The sequence below is a fragment of the Leptodactylus fuscus genome, chromosome 1, assembly GCF_031893055.1.
Source record: "Leptodactylus fuscus isolate aLepFus1 chromosome 1, aLepFus1.hap2, whole genome shotgun sequence".
NCBI lineage: Eukaryota > Metazoa > Chordata > Amphibia > Anura > Leptodactylidae > Leptodactylus > Leptodactylus fuscus.
The window spans coordinates 327737747-327760828 of NC_134265.1; the positions used below are offsets into that span (position 1 = coordinate 327737747).

Sequence of the window (23082 nt, forward strand, 5' to 3'; positions counted from 1 at the left end):
GTACTACTTCCACCGTGAAGTGGGTGGTCCTAGATTATCTGCTGCAGCTGAGAACCCCACCCCTCTGATATTAGAGATACTTATTACCATATCAGGCAGTGAAACTGATAGTACTAATTGCTCAGGAATGGTGGGGGCTAGAGAAAAAATTCCAACTGTGCAAGAATCAGTGGATCAGCAGATATTCAAGAAGGCAAAACATTGGAGGCAGTGGAGGTGGTGAAAGGTCCCCTTTCAATGGAGATTTATTTACTTCTAATCACAAAGTGTATAAAGTAGTCTGGTGTAGACAATATATGTCATAATTCTATGTGTGCATCTATAATAATGTGATATGTCTTAAAGGAAAATTTTACGTTTCAAAAACTTTTTTTGAGTAACTGTTCATGCTTTCTTTCACTTATCTGCTTTTCAGTTTTATGATGATTTCTTCTTCATTCACAGTAAAGGCTCAGTTTTAAGGCGCAATTTGATGGGGATCTATACAGTCTTCACCATTGCAACCTGCAAAACACATATCAAGACACACAGGTCGCAAATAGACAGTTTTTCACAATTTTTTTCTAATTCGAATGCACACAATTATGCTATCACCTATGTGCTCCATAATGTATAGCATGCTACACTCAAACATGTACAAGGAGCTGGCCTAGCGTAACCCCTCCCCAAAAAGAAAACTGTTCCACAAACTTTCTCCAGTCATCTCAACTATAAGGGTAAGTTCATACGGGGTTTTTTGGTCCGCCTCAGGCCCTGGACCAAAAGCCGGGTAGCCGCGACTGAAAGCCAGTGTACTGCACCAGCATCCAGCCGCACACTCCAGATTAGGCCCAATGAATGGGCCTAGTCCAGAGGAGGGAGTGTCTTCAGGCCGAATCGCGAGGCAACTCGGTCTGAAGAATGAGCATTTCGCGTCTTTTTTCCTGGAAAAAAACTCCTGAGCAGCTCCCATTGATTTCAATGGGGCCGACTTTTTGGTCAGGATTTTGAGGCGAATATGGCCTCTAAATCCTCACCAAAAGTCTCCGTGTGAACTTACCCTTAGGCCCTCAAGGGTCTGGAATGAATGGCTTGTCTTTGTCTCTGTTAGGGGGTGTTCACCTGTACAAATTTGAGGATGAAATTGTCAAGTAGAAAATTTCTGCTTCAGGAATTTGAAGCAGATTTTTTCCACATGTCAAAAACAAACAAGGATTTTGACACTGAATTCCAAATTCTGCGTTCAATTTGGTGCCAGACAAAAGTTTTTTGTTTTGTTTCCCCGCCTCCTATTCATTTCAGTGGGATTTCAGAATCCGCTTCAAGAATGTGCAGGATGCATATTTCTTTCCCGTTAGCTGAAAAAAAAATCAGCTACTGCCCCACATTAAAAATAAATAGGAAATTAGATTTCAGGATAGTTTTTAAAATCCGATTTTCGATCATTTTCCAGCCGATCCCGATCATGAAATTTGCTCGATCACCGATCAGGATCTGATCTTTCCCAATTGCTCAACCCTACCCCCTAACAGTACTGCACTGCAAAATATCCCATGAGAAATCAATGTGCAAAAACAGCAAAAGTTAAATAAACATATGCGTTGTGTCATGACATCTGACCGGAATACAAAAAATTCTCAGCATTGGTCCTGAGGTTCAGGCAAATATAGCGCGTGTGCAAATGCTTCACCCCCAATGCGTTCATGTACTCCATGGTCACCACTTCCAATCCTTGGTCTATCACATTACCTGACCTCAGGCCTCATGGTCAAGGGCCTGGGTCACCTAATGTAATCCATTGGGTCTGCGAGTACCTCAAATAAAATCTGGCTGTGTATGATCTCTAATTCACATTTTCCCATCAGGATTGGCCTATCTGGTCAGCTTTCCCTGGCACCTAAAAATAGCCAACAGTCTGTGAATGGAAAAGACATGATAATGAAATAGAAAAACAAAAAGTAGAGTTTGTCTGTTTTTTTTGTGTAAGGACAACAAATTGTAGATACATTTTTTGGACTATTCACACACAATTTTGTATCATTCATCCTGCACATGGTTTTCGACAACCCCAAACAAATGAAGGGGACAGTTTAAGAAAATGTTTGTAACACATCTACCACCTATGAGTATACCCTTAAAGGGGATGTCCAGCAAATATTTTAAAAAAAAAAAAAAAAGAATTTTGTAAAAAATTATATAAAGTCATGCTTACTTCACAGATCTCCAATCTTGTTCAGATGCTTTCTGGGTCCCCTGCTGGTCTCTTCTTCCTCCCTGGTCCATCTTGATACACAGCAAATGACCGTTTAGCCAACTGTTGGTTGAAGTGGGTCACCACGGTGCCCAGGAATTGGCACAGTGTTGGCCTCGAAGATACCAAGAAGCAGACACTGGCAGAGGAATCGGGAAGCTTTGGAACAGAAACAAGAGGATTGGTGAGGTCAGTATAACTTTTTGAAATTTTTTACAGCATTCTAAACCTTAAAAAAAAATTGGACAATTTCCCCCCTTTAAAGGGAACCTATAATTTAAACTCAATTTTTGCTGCCTATTATGTAGGAATAGCCTTAAGAAAGGCTATTCTTCTCCTACCTTTAGATGTCTTCTCTGCGCCGCCGTTCTGTAGAAATCCCGTTTTTGGCCGGTAAGCAAATTTTCTTGTGGCCGGCGGGCATATGCAGTCGGCTGCCCGAGGCCTAGAAGTTTGAAGCCACCGCCGGAAGAAGACGCGAAGAAGACCCGTTCCTGAAGAAGATGGAGGCGGTGCTGGAGAGTTCTCTCGCATTATTGGGGACGCCCCCAGTACTGTTTGAGCGCTGGGGCCCGCCCCCAGTGCTCCAAGAGAACTATTTGAATACTGGCCAAAAATGGGATTTCTACGGAACGGCGGTGCAGAGAAGACATCTAAAGGTAGGAGAAGAATAGCCCTTCTTAAGGCTATTCCTACGTGATAGGCAGAAAAAATCGACTTTAAATGATAAGATCCCTTTAAGATTTTGAAGTCACCTCAACCATTTAGATGGGGCTCCACCTTCAGGCAACATGAATTTGTTTTGTGTGCACCATCCTACAAATGTAACAATATCTACAGTCCTTTGTATGTTGCTTGGGGGTCAGAAGCCCCATATGTATGTAGAGGAAGGGTGTATATCTGGTTTGGTTGTGCCTCCCATGTATGGGGCCGATTCTCCATGACATTCCTAGGTGTTCTATTAGGATCCAATGTAAAATAACACATTTTTTCCCAGGAGAGAGAACGAAGGTCTCCAGCCTTTAACCTCCATATAGCCAGCTTCCCAGAAAATAATGGAAGCGCTCTGCAGCTATTCTGTCAGCAGGAAGGAATTAAGGTAGATGCAGATTCACTTCTCTCTTCTGGTGCATACCATGTGTTTCCACTGCCATTAACCCATGACGTGTTCTCCAAGTATCCCTTGAATATGTTATTATTGGTCCCCCATGAACATGACACCATGCATGGTCACCTTCACAGCTTATGAATGCCGTTTCCACCATTTAATTCCATTATAGTTTAGAGTTTAACCTAATGGCGGCCATTTAAAAATGGCAGGCAGAGGTGGAGTATCCAGAATACACAGGATACGCAGAACATGATGGCGGGTGCCATGTAAAGTACTGTATGCAGTTAACCTAAGTAATATAGAGATGCCCATGTGCTACATTACTACAAGATATACTCAGGGTAGGTTTAGGTTCTCATGGGCAAAAATGATTGATGGTAACTTACCTATGGCCAAACATGATCAATGGCAAAGGACCCCGTAACCGTAAAGGGTATCCCAGAATTTAACATTGGCTTCCTTACCATAGGTTAGACCTGTATTTTTTTGGGTCTGACCCACTGGATCTCCAATAACCATAAGATGAGAGCCAAAGTACTATGGAATCATTGCAGTACCCAACGTGGCATCACTCAGTCTATTTTTTTTTTCCAAAAACAGTGCCACACCTGTCCACAGGTTGTGACGGCTATTACAGCTCTGCCCTATTCACTTCGGTGAAGTCAAGCTGCCATACAGGACACGACTCATGGTTAGGTTTGTAGCATGAGGTTTGTCACCAGAACCCACATGTCACCCCAGCCCTGCAGATAGGTAGGTTAGGTTCGCGTGAATCAATCTGTGATTCCCCTTTGTGAATTGCTGCCTCTTTTACTGAGATATTGCTATTTTTGATAATATGCAAATGAGCTCTTTGGATCAACGAGGGCGGTGCTTCTTACCTCTTTGGAGCAATGCCAATGCCCTCATTGCTAGGGTTGAGCTGATCTTGAGATTTCAAGATCGATTTTAAAATCCGATTTCCGATCTTTTCCGATCCCAATTGCTCAACCCTAGTCAATGCTTCTCTATGGGAAAAGTCACTTTTAGGGTTGAGCCGATCTTGAGATAACCTCCGACCTCGATCCTGCTGGAAAAGATTGGGATCGGAATTCCAATCGCGATCATGAAATTTACTCGATCGCCAATCGGAATCCTAACTTTTCCGATCTCAATCGCTCAACCCTACTCATTGCTGCAAAGAAGTCATTTCCATATTGACAGCAATATCTCAGCAACTTAGCCACCGATTTGGAAGGGGAAGACACCAATTCAGGTGACCCTAACCAATCCATCTGCAAGGTTGATATCCTATGTCCTGGTGATGATATTGTGTTGGTCACCGCAGTGAAGGGTCCGTTTATTCCCCATAGCTCTTCTGATAAATTGGGTCCAGATCAATGTTATATGCTGGTATACACCTTTATACACATAGCTAACAAACCCTGGAAGTCTATATAATCTGTAATGGATATAATAGGGTCTAGAACCCCCACACACCTATACATCGTAGATCACCTAGACATGTCCCAGTGGTTGCCGATGTCATGCCATTGTATAGCACAGTCTGTATTGATGCTTGAGCAGTGACTCAGGCTCTTAGTGACGGGGAGACCTGCAGATGATTGCTCTACAATCTGTTGCAGGCCTCAATGGGACATAAAGAGTCTTCAGACTATAGCTGCATGGTATGTATTCCTTCACCATCATCGTCTTTCCATCACTCTTTGTACATTGGCTTTCAGTCATTCTCTGCTTTGTACGTCTGGATTATTACAGTCACGTCACGATCTGGCCTGCTCTTACTCATGTGGCTGCTCTCTTTCAGGATGTCGATATATCGGAGCTCATGAAGAAGCTGGATATACTCGGAGATAATGGGGTAACTTCCTGATGGATCTTGATAGTTAATAAATTCTATTATTCCATTTGTAATGTAATACAAATAGTTACTGTATATACTCGAGTATAAGCCAAGTTTTTCAGCACAGTTTTGTCTTGAAAAGTGCTCCTCAGCTTATACTAGAGTCATTACGGTAATTTTCTGCTAGCAGGCCAGGTATCTGAAAGTGCCCTGTCTACTGAATACAGGGTATCTGCAGTGCTCCTGTTCCGTTGGGAAGGGGTTAATAGGAGCACTGCAGACACCCTATATTCAGCCAGGCTGAGTTCCAAGTGGGGGCAGACCCCCAGTCCTCAAGCTCAGGGAAGGGGCAGACAGACAACCAAAACACCCTCTCCCCTTCCCCAGCACCCAAAAATTCTGGCCATTTAAATTTTTGACATTTTCCAGTAGCTGTTGCATTTTCCCCCTCGGCTTATACTCGAGTCAATAAGTTTTCCCAGTTTTTTGTGGTAAAATTAGGGGCCTCGGCTTATAATTGGCTCGGCTTATACTTGAGTATATACGGTAATAAATATTATTAGATGTTATCATACCTCCCAACTTTTGAAGAACCGAAAGAGGGACAAAATGTGCAAATTTAGCCCCGCCCACTTTTGTGTTGACTCCGCCCATTCTCATTAATTTTTCATGTGCCCGCACACAGTATAATCCTCCTACAGTCACCCGTAAATTATATGTCCCCCCTCTATCTCTCCCCCAGTTTCATATACACCCTTCATCTGCCCCCAGTTTCATGTCCCCCCTCCATCTCTGCCCCCAGTTTCATGTCCCCCCTCCATCTCTGCCCCCAGTTTCATGTCCCCTCCATCTCTGCCGCCAGATTCATGTCCCATATCTGCCCCCAGATTCATGTCCCCCCATCTCTGCCCCCAGATTCATGTCCCTCCATCTCTGCCCCCAGATTCATGTCCCCCATCTCTGCCCCCAGATTCATGTCCTCACATCTCTACTCCCAGATTCATGTCCCCCATCTCTGCCCCCAGATTCATGTCCCCTCCATCTCTGCCCCCAGATTCATGTCTCCACATCTCTGCCCCCAGTGTCATGCCGTCCTCTCCTTCATCTGCCCCCAGTTTCACGTTCCACCTCCACATTACACTTACCTTCTCCTTCACTCCCTCGCCGCTCTCTCCGCACCTCTCTCTCTCACTGGCGCACAGTTGTAGACGCGATGTGACGTCATCACATCGCGTATACAAGCCAGTAGGCGTCAGCTCCTTGCTTCAGCCGCGTATGTGTTCAACTCAGATCTGCGTCCTCTGGACGCAGATCTGAGTTAAGATCGGGACATACCTCCCTCCAACCGGGACCGCGGGACATGTCACCGGAATCGTGAATGTCCCGTGGAAATCGGGACGGTTGGGAGGTATGTATTATAAATATATATTATTAATGACTGATTCTTGACTTAAAGGGGTTGTATGGTACTTGCCAAAAATAAACTATTAACCCTTCTATTTCTGGAACCATTCATACTTTGAGGCGTTTTCCCACCCATGCGTAAAACTTTTGCACATCACCGTTTATAATTCAATCATGGCCACTTTCTTACTAAAAACAGTGCCATGTTTGTCCACAGGTTGTGTGTGGCATTTCATTTCAACTCATTTGAAGTGAATGGGGATGGAATGTAATACCACATACAACCTGTGAAGGGTTGTGGCGCTGTTTTTGTAGGAACTTAGCTATATTTTTCTAATACTGTACACCCTCTTTCCTTTGCTAAACTGTTTCATGTGTATTATCGGTAAATGCATTTTGGCATTGGAAGCCAACCCTGGTAGAATAATAATGAACCCTGAATGAGACTACTATATTACATACAGTAGAGGGAATGTGCTATAATAAGACCGCTATACTCCACTTTTGATCCCAGTGCAGATGCATAGATATAAGGGGTGAAGAGGTAGCCATTTTTACCAGATCCAAACAGTGTAAAGAGACACCAGTATTATAGATAGCATTGGTAAGTGAGGGCCCCATCACATATGATACTTTAGGGCCCAGAAGCTACACGTTATATTCATGTAAAATATCAGAGCTGAAATCCGTATATCCTGCGAGGTGTCGGTAATATTGACTTTTCTTACAGAATCTGCGGAATGAAGAGCAGGTTGCAGTAATCCAGGCGGGAACTGTTCTGTCCCTCTGTGAAAAGGTACAAAGACTCCATAGTACAGTCCTTTATTACTCCAGAATATGGCAGAATACAGGCTGCCATATATTGTGTGTGCAATCTGCTGATAACAGTCCATGGGCCCAGCGGATAAAATGTATTAGGGGGCCCACTCTCCAACAACCCCTAGGAAATAGACCGTAGTACTCTTCAAATTTGAGTATCTTATGCTGGATCATAGTTGGGCCCACACGCTCTGGTGCTATGGTGGGCCAGTCCAACACTGCTGTATGATTTCTGTACTACTGAGTGTATGGTGGCAAATCCATATATATATATATATATATATATATATATATATATATATATATAATATTATGGGGACTAAGCTCTGTAGATTGGAGCCTACTCATTGTATACCGCTGGAGGATTTTCTACTGTATACCTTGGATGGAAGGCACAAGAGGATCTGTTACCAGATCTGAAAAGCTCAATGACATCTGATAGGCGCTGAGCATTTTGGTGGAGTTGTTTTTTTTTGTTTTTTTTTTTTTTTTTTATCCAAATCCGTTCAGCCATTCCAAAGATATAAGCCCTTTTATTGGTGATGCAAATTAGGGTCTACTAGCCAAGTGGGCGGTAACACGGGATAGCATAGAGCACACAAAGACCACACCCACAGAGAAACCAACTGTTACCGCCCACTTGGCTAGTAGACCATATATTGCATCAACATTAACAGGGCTTATATCTTTGGAATGGCTGAACAGATTTGCATAAATGGTCAGAGTGACAGCGCCGGTCAGATGTAGATCATTGGTATTGGTATAGACATGCAATGAAATACATTCCCCATTATATCTGGGAAGGAAAGAAAACACAGTCCACTAATATGTAATTTTGCAAAGAAGATGAGCGTCATGGCCATAGCGAAGATTCAGTTTGTGGTAAGAATACATAATACTAGATATAGTACCTGCCATGTGACGCAGCACTTGCCTGTCAATCACGCGCTGTCTCCTAGGCCTGTGCTCAGCCTATAATAAAGCGTCCATCAATCTGCTTTATCCACTAATGAGAGATTAGTATTAGAGCAGCTGTCGTGACAATGTCTGAGGCTTCTTCTCGCTGGTGTTTTGTCACTTGGTTGCTTAGCACCTCTCAATCTGCCGCCTCCTGCTCGGCAGGGACGTCTATTACATGTAATTGGAATAAGCCGCTTCCTGCAAATTCTAAATGTTACTCATTGTCCATCTTATTAGGATTAATATCAATTATAATTTAGTCTAGAGAGCCAAAACAAGGTTTTTCTAAGGGCCTATTAGATGTCCTAGAGATGGTGTCCCTTGCTCAGGACCATCAGATCAACATTGGCAGAACCCATCAGTTTGGGCAGGAGAGGCCTACCGTCTAATGTGTACGGGGGTGACCCAACTCTCCTGATGGCAGATGTCAGGGAAACAAAGGATCAGGCTGTTGGATTTGGACATGCTTGATCCTTTAAGAAGATACTGCCAGTGATGCCTGGCAACTGCTGATCCCTTTAAGAATACATGCATGCTTGGCTGATGGAAGGAAGAATACCTGACTACTGAACGAGCATTTGGCTGACAGATATATGGACACCTTAATAAGGCTCCTTAATACCCTGTTTCCCCGAAAATAAGACATCCCCCAAAAGTAAGGCATGGGGGAGGTTTTGTTAAATTGCCTAATATAAGGCACCCCCCGAAAATAAGACATCCCCAAAAACACTGCAGCCGGCAGAACACTGTGCACGATGTTCCGTGTGCACAGGTATGCCGGCTGCTGCCTCTGCTGTGATACCACTGTTCCTGCTGCTGTAAGATGAGCTGGGAAAGTATCGTATGCTGCGGGGAGTCCATTCTCCCAGCTCATCCCACAGCAGCCGGAACAGTGGTATCACAGCAGAGGAGGCAGCCAGCTTTCCTGTGCACACGGAGCACAGCGTTCAGCCGGCTGCAATGCCCACTAAGTGAAGCTCCCCGGCACAACCGCCGGAAGCCTCGCTAATCTCTGCTAAGCCCCGCCAACCACTTCCACCACCGTGACCAACAGCAGCACCAGCGCTGCTATGAAGATGAGGAAGGTAACTAGCATACCTCCCCACCACCACCTCTTGCACCACCTACAACCGGCAGTCATGCCGGCACTCCGTTAAGGAAGCGCCGGCATGACTGCCGATTGTCCCCCGCTCCAGCCGCTCCATAAGACATCCCCCGAAAATAAGACAGGTCATATATTTTGGAAGAGAATTTAATATAAGACACTGTCTTATTTTCGGGGAAACAGGGTAAATCAGGTGCACACCTGTCTACCAGGATGAAAATCTATATTGGTCAGGGAGTGACGTAAATTTCTTGCAAGCCAGTATAATAAATAGCTCAGGTCAAGCCATCTCCGTCCCAAACCACTGCCCATATTGGCACGAGACAGGGCGATGCACCATACTACCACCCATCTACGCCAGAAAACAGATGTACCTTCTATACAGATGTGATCCTCAAGGAATTGTGCTTGGAATAATTGGTTATATGTTATCTCTGTGTTTGGTTGCAGTGGCTGAAGCAGATTGAGGTAACAGAAGCCGCCCTGACTCAGAAAATGATAGATCTGGAAAATGAGAAGGTAAGATTACGAGTAAGTGGAGTTTTTGTAAAATACTTTAAATCATCCAATCTTCATCCATTCTCCTCAATAAGTCTTCCATTAAAGCACAGCTTACATGATCTAGTTGGAAATTTTCATTAGATTCTCGGCCAATTTACTTCATGACTAGCCTTGGATTTTGTTTTAGTTTTGTTTTGTTTCTTCCTTGGTTCACGTTCCTCACCTTGATTCCTATCACTTTCTGTCATTTTTAGGAATTGTTCAGCAAACAGAAGGGCTACTTAGAAGAAGAACTTGACTACCGAAAGCAAGCACTTGATCAAGCACATATGGTAGGCGTTAAGTATGAACCACATTACATTGTATAATAATGCTTAGTTTAGGATATTTAGGATTCTGGAGCAAATTGCCAAAAAAGCTTCTCTGACAACAGATGAGAATTAACAACACTTCTTCTGAGCTCCTCAGAAATCTCAATTGTTCATGCCATGATTATGGTTGAGCGACTGGGATCGGAAAAGATCGGATCCCAATCGGCGATCGAGTAAATTTCACGATCACGATCGGGTTCCGATCCCGCCTAAAAAAGATCAGGAACGGAATTCTGATCCCGATCGCTCAACTTACCTGCACAGCAGCGCTGCCGCTCCCCGTTGTTCTCAGTCCTCTTGTCTCTACTTCACGTGCCTGCAGAGCGCCGGGCGCGCTCCTCCCAGGCTAGTGTTACAGATGCTGGGAGAAGGTGGGGCTTGTGGCTTAGGAGAGTGTGGGCGGGTAGTGGGAGGGGAGACATGAGTGCATCACTCACGTCTCCCCACCCTGTACCTGCCCACACTTTCCTAAGCCACAACAAGCTCCGCCTACTCCCAGCATCAGTAACACTAGCCTGGGAGGCGGGGACGCACACGGCGCTTTGCAGCTGTGCGAATGAGAGAGGAGAGGACCGAGAACAACGGGGAGCGGCAGTGATTCTGTGCAGGTAAGTGGGGGGGACTAAGTAGTGGATTTTTTTAATCACTACACAGTGTGGAGTCCAAAAATTGAAGCATTTTAAATTTTGGACTCCATGCTGTTTAGTGAATAGTATTGTTTTTAAAATCTGATCTTCGATCATTAAAAAATCCCATTGACTTGCATTAGGATCAGAAATTGGATCGGGATCAGGTTCAGATGGAAAATGATCGGAAATCGGATTTTAAAAACGATCCTGAAATCTCAAGATCGGCTCCACCCTAGCCATGATACATTTCTACAAACGTGTTGTGAAGATCAGACTTGGATAGACCCCTATTCTTTAAATAAAACAGCCCACCTACTCACACCTAAATGATCCTACAGGATCACATACTTTTGCAGTTCATATACATGTGATATTGGTTCATTTTCTTCTATATATCAATTACCAAATTACTAATATTTTACTCATTAGTTGGATATGAAGCCAAATTTCTGCAGAAATATCTGAAGGGCTCACAAATGTTCAAGCACTAGTAAACAAATGTGTGAGAGATATTAGACTAGGAACACTGTGCTCTGGTAGTCTGACACACCCCCTTCTCTGGATTGGCCCACACAAGAGCAAGGGGAGTGTCTAAAACTATCCTGAGACACTGTATACTTCAGGGGCCACGTTTGCCATGAGTGGCACATGAGACTTATTTCCCTGGCACGGGCATTTCGAGTCCTTGCCGAAACAGAATTGCTATTATTATATTCTGGGGTCTCTTCAGAGGAGGGGAGGTGATGAAGTATAAAAAAAATAATGTTACTCATCTTTCCTGCGCTCTGTTCTCTTTGGTGCTTCTGCCAAATGTAAGAGACCGCTGATAGGGCCGCAGGGGTCACATCTGTGTAATTACGTATACGTAATGGGGTAGTGATCAGGAGAAAGGGCATCGAAAGACCCCCAAGGGTGGTCGGACCCCTAGCAATCTCACGCCTATCCCCTATGTGGGAGGCCACATATTTAGGCTTCAATGGTGATTCTACCGTGAAAAATGCAGCAAGACCGGGCAGAAGAAGTTTCCAGCCTTGTCTCCCATTAGAAATGCCTTCAAAATCTTTTTCGAAAACCTGGTGTATCGCCATACCCAAACATTATTAGGATGATTTTTTCATGCATTGTATATGGATACACTGTATGTAGGATATAGGGTTTCCTGAACAATGCATTATTGGTACATTGCTATATTCTTATTTGCTTCTCTTCATTTTCTTTATCCCTTGGACATGCAACTGCTGGTGAACGTTGCGACTTGCGCTAGAAAATCCAGGAGCTGGAGGCCACACTGTATAATGCTTTGCAGCATGAGCCTGGGAGGAGAGTCAGTGAATGTCTGAATGAGGCGCAGAGAGAAGACTTGAGGGCGGCTGTGGAAAAACTGCGAAGGCAGATCCTACGGCAAAGCCGAGAGTTTGATTGTCAGATCCTACATGAGCGCATGGAGCTCTTACATCAGGCACAACAGGTACAAGACCATGACCAGTGATGGAAGGAAATTGACTGTAACATAAAAGGGTATATACTGTACCTTTTTGGGGAGAAATAGGGTTCATAAATGGTGTTGGGGGCTAAAAAACAACAACCATTGTAGGTAGCATTTTTCAGACTCCAACACCTTAACCTAATCAATAGGCTAGCAAATATCCATCGAATAATTTAATTAATAAATGCCAATAAAACCAACTAAACATGTTCATACGTGAAAAAAACTAAACTGCAGGCATATACCATCTGTATACATATACTGTATATATACAGTACCTATCAATGCTATGCCACATGACCATAAGCTGGTTTGTTGTAGTCTAACTATACACGAAATATGGAAGCTGTAGGCGTATGCATGCACATGTAAGAGAATGAGATCTCACACTCCTTACCATGTTCTTCATCTGCAGTCTCCTCTTGTTCCGTTATCTAGAAATGTAATTGCCGTTTACCTGGAGCAGTATATATATACCTGGCCTCCCATATGGTAATACAGACATATAATCCTCTTAGTAAGTCTGCCCTCGCCCTGCACCCTTGAAGTGTTTTAAACTTTACCAGGATAAGGAAAATCCCATCAGCGAGCTCATAAATACATTAAGTCATTGTGCACACCGGGCGCTGGCACCAACGCTCACCAGGAACTGATATGCACATCAAACTATCTAGGGAGAGCGCTGAATTGAGAAAAAATTCAGATTTTGGTTCAACAGTGATTGTAGGTGTTGTATATTGTTCCCTGAGTATTGACTGTGCAGTTCTGGAATGATCACTGTAGGTAGAGCTGATACTTAAAGGGGATGTCCAGTTTCCGCAAATAAATGTTATTATTTGTATAATGAAAAGTTGTACAATTCTCCAATATACTTTCTATATCTATTCCACACTGTTTTCTAGATCTCTGCTTGTTGTCATTCATTGTTCACTTCCAGTGGATAAAAATTAGCCCATGGTCATGTGATGTACAGTCCATGGTCATGTGATGTACAGTCCATGGTCATGTGATATACAGTCCATGGTCATGTGATATACAGTCCATGGTCATGTGATGTACAGTCCATGGTCATGTGATATACAGTCCATGGTCATGTGATATGCAGTCCATGGTCATGTGATATACAGTCGTTATAGTCACAGTAATCAGAAATATGCTTCATAACGAGATGTGCACCAGTTTGTCCATCACATGACCATGGACTGTATACCACTGTATACCACGTGACCAAGGACTGTACATCACATGACCATGGACTGTACATCACATGACCATGGACTGTATATCACATGACCATGGACTGTATACCATGTGACCAAGGACTGTACATCACATGACCATGAACTGTATATCAAGTGACCATGGACTGTATATCACATGACCATGGACTGTAAATCACGTGACCATGGACTGTATATCACAGGACCATGGACTGTATATCACAGGACCATGGACTGTAAATCACATGACCATGGACTGTACATCACATGACCACGGACTGTATATCACGTGACCATGGACTGTATATCACATGACCATGGATTGATTTTTATAAGTAATCTGCGAGGCTGGGTTCTGGTGACACTCCCTTGAAGGGGCACATCTTCTCCTTTAAAAAACATTGGGGAGATTTAAAAGAAATCTTTGTTTTTGTCGTCCATATCAACCAATCACAGAACAGCTTTCATTTTTTTAAGAGCATGGTTATAAATGGAAGCTGTGCTCTGATTGGTTCCTGTTGGCAAAAAAATAGTATTTCTAGACAGATGTGTCATTCATAAATTGTCTCCAACATGGCTACCACCCAGCTTTTCCAGGCTTCTAAATGTAAATAAGCTTGGTTATGGGGCGGTACTTTATACACCATGTCTCACTATCACTGTATAAATAGAATATTCCCTAATCTGGAGGACATACTGGTTGTCACCCAGCTTTTCCAGATACCGATAACTCATTCATTGCCTATTGACAGCGTAGCGGTATGAAATAGAGACACAGGCGGCAGGCTCATTACGCTGTCCGTCGTTGCTCGCCATTATTATAGGATTAAGACTTACAGTAAGTAGCGGTTCAGAAATAGTATTAGTCACCAGATAATACTTTATATCCAGCAAGAGATGTAGAGAGACTGAGCCGGAGAAAGGGGGGCATCGATTTCCCTGCCCATACATTTGTATAGACGGTCAGTAGGTCGCCATCTAGTGATTAGGTCGCATCAAGTAATTACGCATCAAGCTAGTGATTAGGTCACCATCTAGTGATTAGGTCGCCATCTAGTGATTAGGATCCAAGCTAGTGATTAGGTTGCCACCTAATGATGATGGCTAGCTAGTGATTAGAGCGCCATCTAGTGATTAGGTAATCACCTATTGATTAGATTTCCATAGGAGTACTTGTCTTTTCTGCATTATTTCCTCCTTGGTGTCCTAGGTCCCTGTATGCGGTATGGGAGCCAGTGCCATAAAATCACATTATATCTCTGGCTCCCCCTGGAGGCCGGGCCTAGTACCCAGAATATTGATGCTCGGTCCTCTGTTCTTTGTTAGGACGACCACCCTCTTATACAGACCAGAGTTTCAGTCCCACCATATATGATACATACTGGTCATCTGGGAGAAGACCACCCCTCTGGAAGGCCATTTTTTTTTTCATGTATTTTGGGTGGTCGTCCCCGTTTCCCCATATTTTATAAAAACTGAATGAGATATGGTGAGGGGTAATGTACAGGACGGATGGGGAGATTAAGGAACTGGGAACTGAGGCTCTAGAGGACGTGTCAGATCCAGACATATTATGGACACGCCATTGGTTTCAATGGTCGTTGTGTAATGCTTCATTTCTCCTGTGGTGGAGCTACAGAGGAATTGAACACTTGTTATGTGGTTTTCAAAGAGTCCACAACTGATCTATGTCTTTCCTCGAGGTCAGACCCCCACTCACCCCAAGTGATCCTTGTAATATGGAAATATCCCTGTAGATCTTTGTGTGCAGCCCACCATTGATACATGTGTCATACCTAGGACAGGGTGCAGCTGGAGCCACATGGAGATGAATGGTCTCTCGTCCGGCACCATGTATGATCCTTCCTTGTACTATCCTGTATCCTGTAGCTTATAAATTCATCCTATAGGACGTGATACTAATGTTTGCGCTTCACATTTTCTTCCTTAGAGAATCCGTGAACTTGAAGACAGGATAGAACTTCAAAAACGACAACTCAAAGAAATAGAGGAAAAGGTAAGTCAGTCTGTCTGTTCTCATGGATGCGGGTTATTATGTCAGGCTGGTTATGTTACCGTATGTGCCTGGACGTCTGATGTATAATACCGTAAATGGAGCCATTAGGGTGCGCAGAACGGGAGAGGAGACATCAAGCCCCAGCACTAATAGAAATGTCTAGTGTGCATGGAATATGGCCTATACATATACTGTATACATAAATAATACCGCCTAGTAATACTATGTTCTTATATATAGTGTACATACGTAACAGTCAGTACTAGCATGGCTCTTTAGGATACGTCCATGTTATCCAATAGATATTATATTATATTATCTGCCTCCAAAACATAAAGAACAGAAAAATTATCACCAGTAAATAATAAGTCATTGGGGAAGATTTCAATGCCGGTCGTCCTATATCCAGCTCCGGCGGAGGATGCGTAAGATGTATGGGATGCAACCTCTGCCAAACCATGCGCCTGCACGGCCTATATTGGTGCCACCATATATGCCAGTTGGTTGGCGTAAATGATGATAAATCTGCTAACAGCATGGTTACCTTTACAACTTACACAAGGAATAGAATGCAATCTTTAGGGGCCGTTCACACTTAATTCCAAAGTTGCAGATTTTGCACAGGGGTTTTTTGATCCTGCACGGTTGCCTACATCTGGTACTCCAGGAAAATTAAAGGGATTGTCCATACTTTTGATCTGTGCTTAGGGTAGGTCATCAATATCAAATCAGTGAGTGTCCGACATCCAGCACCCCCACTAACTGACTGTGTAGCAGTTGTTGGCCCTGGAACTATACAGTGTACAGAGCTGGAAGCAGATAACACTGTATAGGGGCCATTTTGATATTGGCCATCACCAATCTGATATTGATGACCTCTCCTATGTCTGGACAACCCAGACACAGCCAGAGTCATTACATGAAGTTCCTGGGCGCCAGTGCAAAATTGGTAACAGCGCCCCCCTGCTGTCAGGCGGCCTTTGTAACACAATATATAAAACTACCGTACTAATATAACCTGTTGCTTTCACAGAGCTGTCTTTGGCATTATTTTGGGGGCCGCCTTGTGCACCCAATGGGGCAGGGCATAGAATCAATAGTATAATACAAGCTTTATTAAAAGGACGATTAAAGGGGTTTTACTATTGGTGACCTATCCTTAGGGTAAGTCATCAGTATTAGATTAGAGGGGGATCTGACACCCAACCTCTATGTTGATCAGCTGTCTGAAGAGACCACAGGGCCTCTTCAACTGAAAACTGAAAACAGCGCCATCCATTGTATAGTGTTTGTGCTTGGTATTGCAGCTCAGCCTATTCACTTGAATGGGCCTAAACTGTAAACAGGCCATGTCACTTGATGTCACTGGCTCACATAAGTGCTGTATATTGGGATTTATTGATGTTTTTAAGTAATTTCAGAAATGTTCCTGAGTGTACAATAGGTACAGGGGCTTTATTATCGGATTCTTCTGTGTCAGAATTTTATGATCACTTTGTGCTCTATTTCTCCACCTCTCACAGCATTTTCCTTTTTTCTTTTCTTTTATTTTGATCTTATTTTATAGTTTTTGTTCCTTTTTTTGTTTTTCTCACTAGCATTCATTCTGTGGCCTTGATGATCTATTCCAGCAAAAAATCATGGTTGGTATATACAACGTATTCTTTTTCTGAGTAAATGCTGCTTTGTTTTATAGGGTTAGATGTATGAATGTGGTATTGACATGAAAGGGGTTGTCCAGAAAAAAAATATTTTTCTCTTGAGGCCAGGGAAGGTGAAAAAACAAAACCCCCAAAACTTCCTCACCTGTTCCCGGTCTCCAGTGTCCAAGTCCGCTGTTTGGTCCCACAGGGCCCCCAGCAGTGGTCCCCGACACTTGACCACTGAGGCGAGTGAGGTGAGTATGTTTTTTTTCCTGAACAACCCCTTTAAGTATATATTTGGCAAACCTTTACTTGACATTTAATGCATGAAAAACTCTCTGGTAGAAAACTTGTCCAGGATTTAGAGCAATTTCAGGTCATAGGGACAGAGAAAATTCCCAGAAATCTCCCAGTCTTCAGGTCCACTCATCCATCTGCCACCTCATTGGTATCCACTGCTCTATAAGGTCACCTCAGTGCAGTGAATATCAATGAAGAGGTTGTCAGGAGATCTTCTATCAATTCAGAGTTTTACCTTTTTGTTTAAAGCAATTTTATTAGGTATCGGTGGGGATTTGAACCCACAAACCAAATTTACTCTACTGACTGAGTCACAATCTCTATTAGTCTCAATAAGAGGTTTTCTCTCATACCAAACTGCAACAGTATTGTGCTGTCACTATGTAATGGATTATATGTAGAGATGTCTCTATAGACCAGTACATTCTCAATGATATATTTTCTAAAATACAAAGCTAATGAAAAAAATAAATAATTAAAAAAATAATAATTGAAAAAAAAAATATATATATATATATATATATATATATATATATATATATATATATACTCACCGGCCACTTTATTAGGTACACCTGTCCAACTGTTCGTTAACACTTAATTTCTAATCAGCCAATCACATGGCGGCAACTCAGTGCATTTAGGCATGTAGACATGGTCAAGACAATCTCCTGCAGTTCAAACCGAGCATCAGTATGGGGAAGAAAGGTGATTTGAGTGCCTTTGAACGTGGCATGGTTGTTGGTGCCAGAAGGGCTGGTCTGAGTATTTCAGAAACTGCTGATCTACTGGGATTTTCACGCACAACCATCTCTAGGGTTTACAGAGAATGGTCCGAAAAAGAAAAAACATCCAGTGAGTGGCAGTTCTGTGGGCGGAAATGCGTTGTTGATGCCAGAGGTCAGAGGAGAATGGCCAGACTGGTTCGAGCTGATAGAAAGGCAAAAGTGACTCAAATAGCCACCCGTTACAACCAAGGTAGCCAGAAGAGCATCTCTGAACGCACAGTACGTCGAACTTTGAGGCAGATGAGCTACAGCAGCAGAAGACCACACCGGGTGCCACTCCTTTCAGCTAAGAACAGGAAACTGAGGCTACAATTTGCACAAGCTCATCGAAATTGGACAATTGAAGATTGGAAAAACGTTGCCTGGTCTGATGAGTCTCGATTTCTGCTGCGACATTCGGATGGTAGGGTCAGAATTTGGCGCCAACAACATGAAAGCATGGATCCATCCTGCCTTGTATCAACGGTTCAGGCTGGTGGTGGTGGTGTCATGGTGTGGGGAATATTTTCTTGGCACTCTTTGGGCCCCTTGGTACCAATTGAGCATCGTTGCAACGCCAAAGCCTACCTGAGTATTGTTGCTGACCATGTCCATCCCTTTATGACCACAATGTACCCAACATCTGATGGCTACTTTCAGCAGGACAATGCGCCATGTCATAAAGCTGGAATCATCTCAGACTGGTTTCTTGAACATGACAATGAGTTCACTGTACTCCAATGGCCTCCACAGTCACCAGATCTCAATCCAATAGAGCATCTTTGGGATGTGGTGGAACGGGAGATTCGCATCATGGATGTGCAGCCGACAAATCTGCGGCAACTGTGTGATGCCATCATGTCAATATGGACCAAAATCTCTGAGGAATGCTTCCAGCACCTTGTTGAATCTATGCCACGAAGAATTGAGGCAGTTCTGAAGGCAAAAGGGGGTCCAACCCGTTACTAGCATGGTGTACCTAATAAAGTGGCCGGTGAGTGTATATATATATATATATATATATATATATATATATATATATATATATATGAACCTCTGCCCGCGCCTTAATCTGCATGTTGTTGGCGTCAGTGAACCGTCTATATTCAGCAAATTGCTGCTGTCAATTGTTCCCCCTCAGTTTCCACTTGAGGAGAACTCTGTGCCTTCTGGCTACTTTCATAGTTCTCGTTGTTTTAGAGTTTTGCGACAAATTAGATTTTCTTTTTCCCGCCATGTTTAAAATTGGCAAACTGCCAATTTGGATTAAAGACGTTTTCCTAACCAGTGTGTCAGCACTGCCTGGAGCAGATCAGATAATATGCAAATGCATGTACACATTGAACTCGGGGTTATCTGTGTGTTTACAATTAGCTGAGAGAGTCCTGCTTCCAAGAGCAGTGTAATGTAGTATGTGAACATAAATTCGTAACAGTTGTGAAGCCATGTCATTTACTGAGATAAAAAGTAGCCTATGTGTTAATCCAGGTTACAAACTATCTATGTGCCAAACAAACACACTAACTTTTACATTTATAATATTAGTAGGATATATATATATATATATATATATATATATATATATATATATATATATATATATATATATATATATACACAGTGGGGCAAAAAAGTATTTAGTCAGTCACCAATAGTGCAAGTTCCACCACTTAAAAAGATGAGAGGCGTCTGTAATTTACATCATAGGTAGACCTCAACTATGAGAGACAAAATGAGAAAACAAATCCAGAAAATCACATTGTCTGATTTTGTAAGAATTTATTTGCAAATTATGGTGGAAAATAAGTATTTGGTCAGTAACAAAATTTCATCTCAATACTTTGTTATATATCCTTTGTTGGCAATGACAGAGGTCAGACGTTTTCTGTAAGTCTTCACAAGGTTGGCACACACTGTTGTTGGTATGTTGGCCCATTCCTCCATGCAGATCTCCTCTAGAGCAGTGATGTTTTGGGGCTGTCGCTTGGCAACACGGACTTTCAACTCCCTCCAAAGGTTTTCTATAGGGTTGAGATCTGGAGACTGGCTAGGCCACTCCAGGACCTTGAAATGCTTCTTACAAAGCCACTCCTTCATTGCCCTGGCGGTGTGCTTTGGATCATTGTCATGTTGAAAGACCCAGCCACGTTTCATCTTCAATGCCCTTGCTGATGGAAGGAGGTTTGCACTCAAAATCTCACGATACATGGCCCCATTCATTCTTTCATGTACCCGGATCAGTCGTCCTGGCCCCTTTGCAGAGAAACAGCCCCAAAGCATGATGTTTCCACCCCCATGCTTTACAGTAGGTATGGTGTTTGATGGATGCAAGTCAGTATTCTTTTTCCTCCAAACACGTAAAGTTGTGTTTCTACCAAACAGTTCCAGTTTGGTTTCATCAGACCATAGGACATTCTCCCAATACTCTTCTGGATCATCCAAATGCTCTCTAGCAAACTTCAGACGGGCCCGGACATGTACTGGCTTAAGCAGTGGGACACGTCTGGCACTGCAGGATCTGAGTCCCTGGCGGCGTAGTGTGTTACTGATGGTAGGCTTTGTAACATTGATCCCAGCTCTCTGCAGTTCATTCACTAGGTTCTCCCGCGTGGTTCTGGGACTTTTGCTCACTGTTCTTGTGATCACTTTGACCCCACGAGGTGAGATTTTGCGTGGAGCCCCAGATCGAGGGAGATTATCAGTGGTCTTGTATGTCTTCCATTTTCTAATTATTGCTCCCACAGTTGATTTCTTCAATCCAAGCTGGTTGCCTATTGCAGATTCAGTCTTCCCAGCCTGGTGCAGGGCTACAATTTTGTTTCTGGTGTCCTTTGACAGCTCTTTGGTCTTCACCATAGTGGAGTTTGGAGTCTGACTGTTTGAGGGTGTGCACAGGTGTCTTTTTATCCTGATAACAAGTTTAAACAGGTGCCATTACTACAGGTAATGAGTGGAGGAAAGAGGAGACTCTTAAAGAAGAAGTTACAGGTCTGTGAGAGCCAGAAATCTTGATTGTTTGTAGGTGACCAAATACTTATTTTCCACCATAATTTGCAAATAAATTCTTACAAAATCAGACAATGTGATTTTCTGGATTTGTTTTCTCATTTTGTCTCTCATAGTTGAGGTCTACCTATGATGTCAATTACAGACGCCTCTCATCTTTTTAAGTGGTGGAACTTGCACTATTGGTGACTGACTAAATACTTTTTTGCCCCACTGTATATATATATATATATATATATATATATATATATATATATATATTCAATACCACAAAAAAATATTTAAAGTGATCACTAAATGGTGTAATGAAAAATGACGCAATTGTTTATTTTAATTAACTAGTAACAATCTGGGGTCCAGTATTATTATATGGAGTCTGGATGCATGTAATGGTGGCCTTTATATGAAGACCACACCTTCTTAAAAGCCACTCCCACTTTTTCAGTGACTATCCATTCGCAAATCACCCTATGAAGGGCTCTCCCAGGTTGACATCTCTATAGGGAGCCTAATTAGCATACTGGGTGTTCATACCATCCTGAGGTTAAGTCGTCAGTATCCCAATAGGAGTCTTGATACGTTTCTTGAAAATACTAATAGTGCAAGTTCTAAGTATTAGATTTCTGGAGATGGGATTTATTTAGTTTGGAATGAAGTAGGAATTTTCCTTCTAGTCCATCTATCTCATATACCCGTCTCATCCTCTTTCCTAGGGTTTGAAGAGAGCACATGGGACGAACATCTGACACTTCTGCAACTGCCAAAACAGACCACTGATCTCATGTTATTTTTTATTCATGGTCCTGGCTGGAGACACCAGACGACTCTTTACATTATGAGTTTTATAACAATTTAGTTTTTAACTGGACTAAATTTGTTGTACAGCTACGATATAGTCCTGCTATTCAGAGACAATAATAAAATGGATGAAAAGATAGTAAATAAAAAAAACAAACTATTACGTATGTATTGGAAGATGCGTTTTCTTACACCCTATGGAAACCCAGTTCTGTGTGGCTCCAATGAAACTGCATGGAAGGACCGCGGGGCAATATGTACATGGACAGCCAGCACCAGATGATATTGCCAATGATAATCTTCCAAGTTAAGAAATTGTAAAGAAGAGTTACAAGATGGGTTAGAGTTGGGCAAAATCTAGTTGTAATAGATATTAATTTTGTTGGGTTTATGTAAAAGAGTTGTCTCATATAGGGCATACAGATGTGTCCTTCCTCACCTTAGCTCAGCATATCTGACATATTTGCCATGGGATGACTCGCTTTGAAAAATAACATGATGTTGTGATATTGAGATTTCTCTCTAATATGAGTCAAGGTGTGGCCACCCAGTGGTTGTGTTGTGAACTGCAGCTTGCTGGACTCAAATGCTCAGGTATGTCATTCCAATTATCTTAATGGTCACCATTTAACACTACCTGTAGCAACTGCAGGTAAAATAAGTGACCAGATAAGGTTTCGATGGGCAAAATGAATGGTTTGCTAGGGTAGACGTTCATACTAAAAGGTGTTCTCAATGAGGCATCCCATTGAAATGTACAGCTTAGTTATACTAAGTTATGTGTATTAAAAAACTTTTTTAGCTACATGGAAACCATCAACAAGCAGGCAAGTTGCCACTACATTATTTTATTATGGTCTTCATTTTCTGTG

At 42.7% G+C, this 23082-nt stretch overlaps 1 protein-coding gene across 1 annotated transcript in view; it reads left to right on the forward strand.

Annotated features, from left to right (window-relative positions):
• The window catches only part of JAKMIP1 (janus kinase and microtubule interacting protein 1), a 94888-nt gene extending 72534 nt beyond the window's left edge, over nucleotides 1–22354 (forward strand). Inside the window, exons 15-23 of the mRNA XM_075260975.1 lie at nucleotides 3228–3329; nucleotides 5149–5202; nucleotides 7319–7384; nucleotides 9923–9991; nucleotides 10228–10305; nucleotides 12238–12441; nucleotides 15631–15696; nucleotides 17264–17339; nucleotides 22126–22354. Coding sequence (XP_075117076.1) covers nucleotides 3228–3329; nucleotides 5149–5202; nucleotides 7319–7384; nucleotides 9923–9991; nucleotides 10228–10305; nucleotides 12238–12441; nucleotides 15631–15696; nucleotides 17264–17314 — 690 coding nt within the window. The 3' untranslated portion in view covers nucleotides 17315–17339; nucleotides 22126–22354. The remainder of the gene's footprint in view (nucleotides 1–3227; nucleotides 3330–5148; nucleotides 5203–7318; nucleotides 7385–9922; nucleotides 9992–10227; nucleotides 10306–12237; nucleotides 12442–15630; nucleotides 15697–17263; nucleotides 17340–22125) is intronic.
• The last annotated feature ends 728 nt before the right edge of the window (nucleotides 22355–23082 follow it).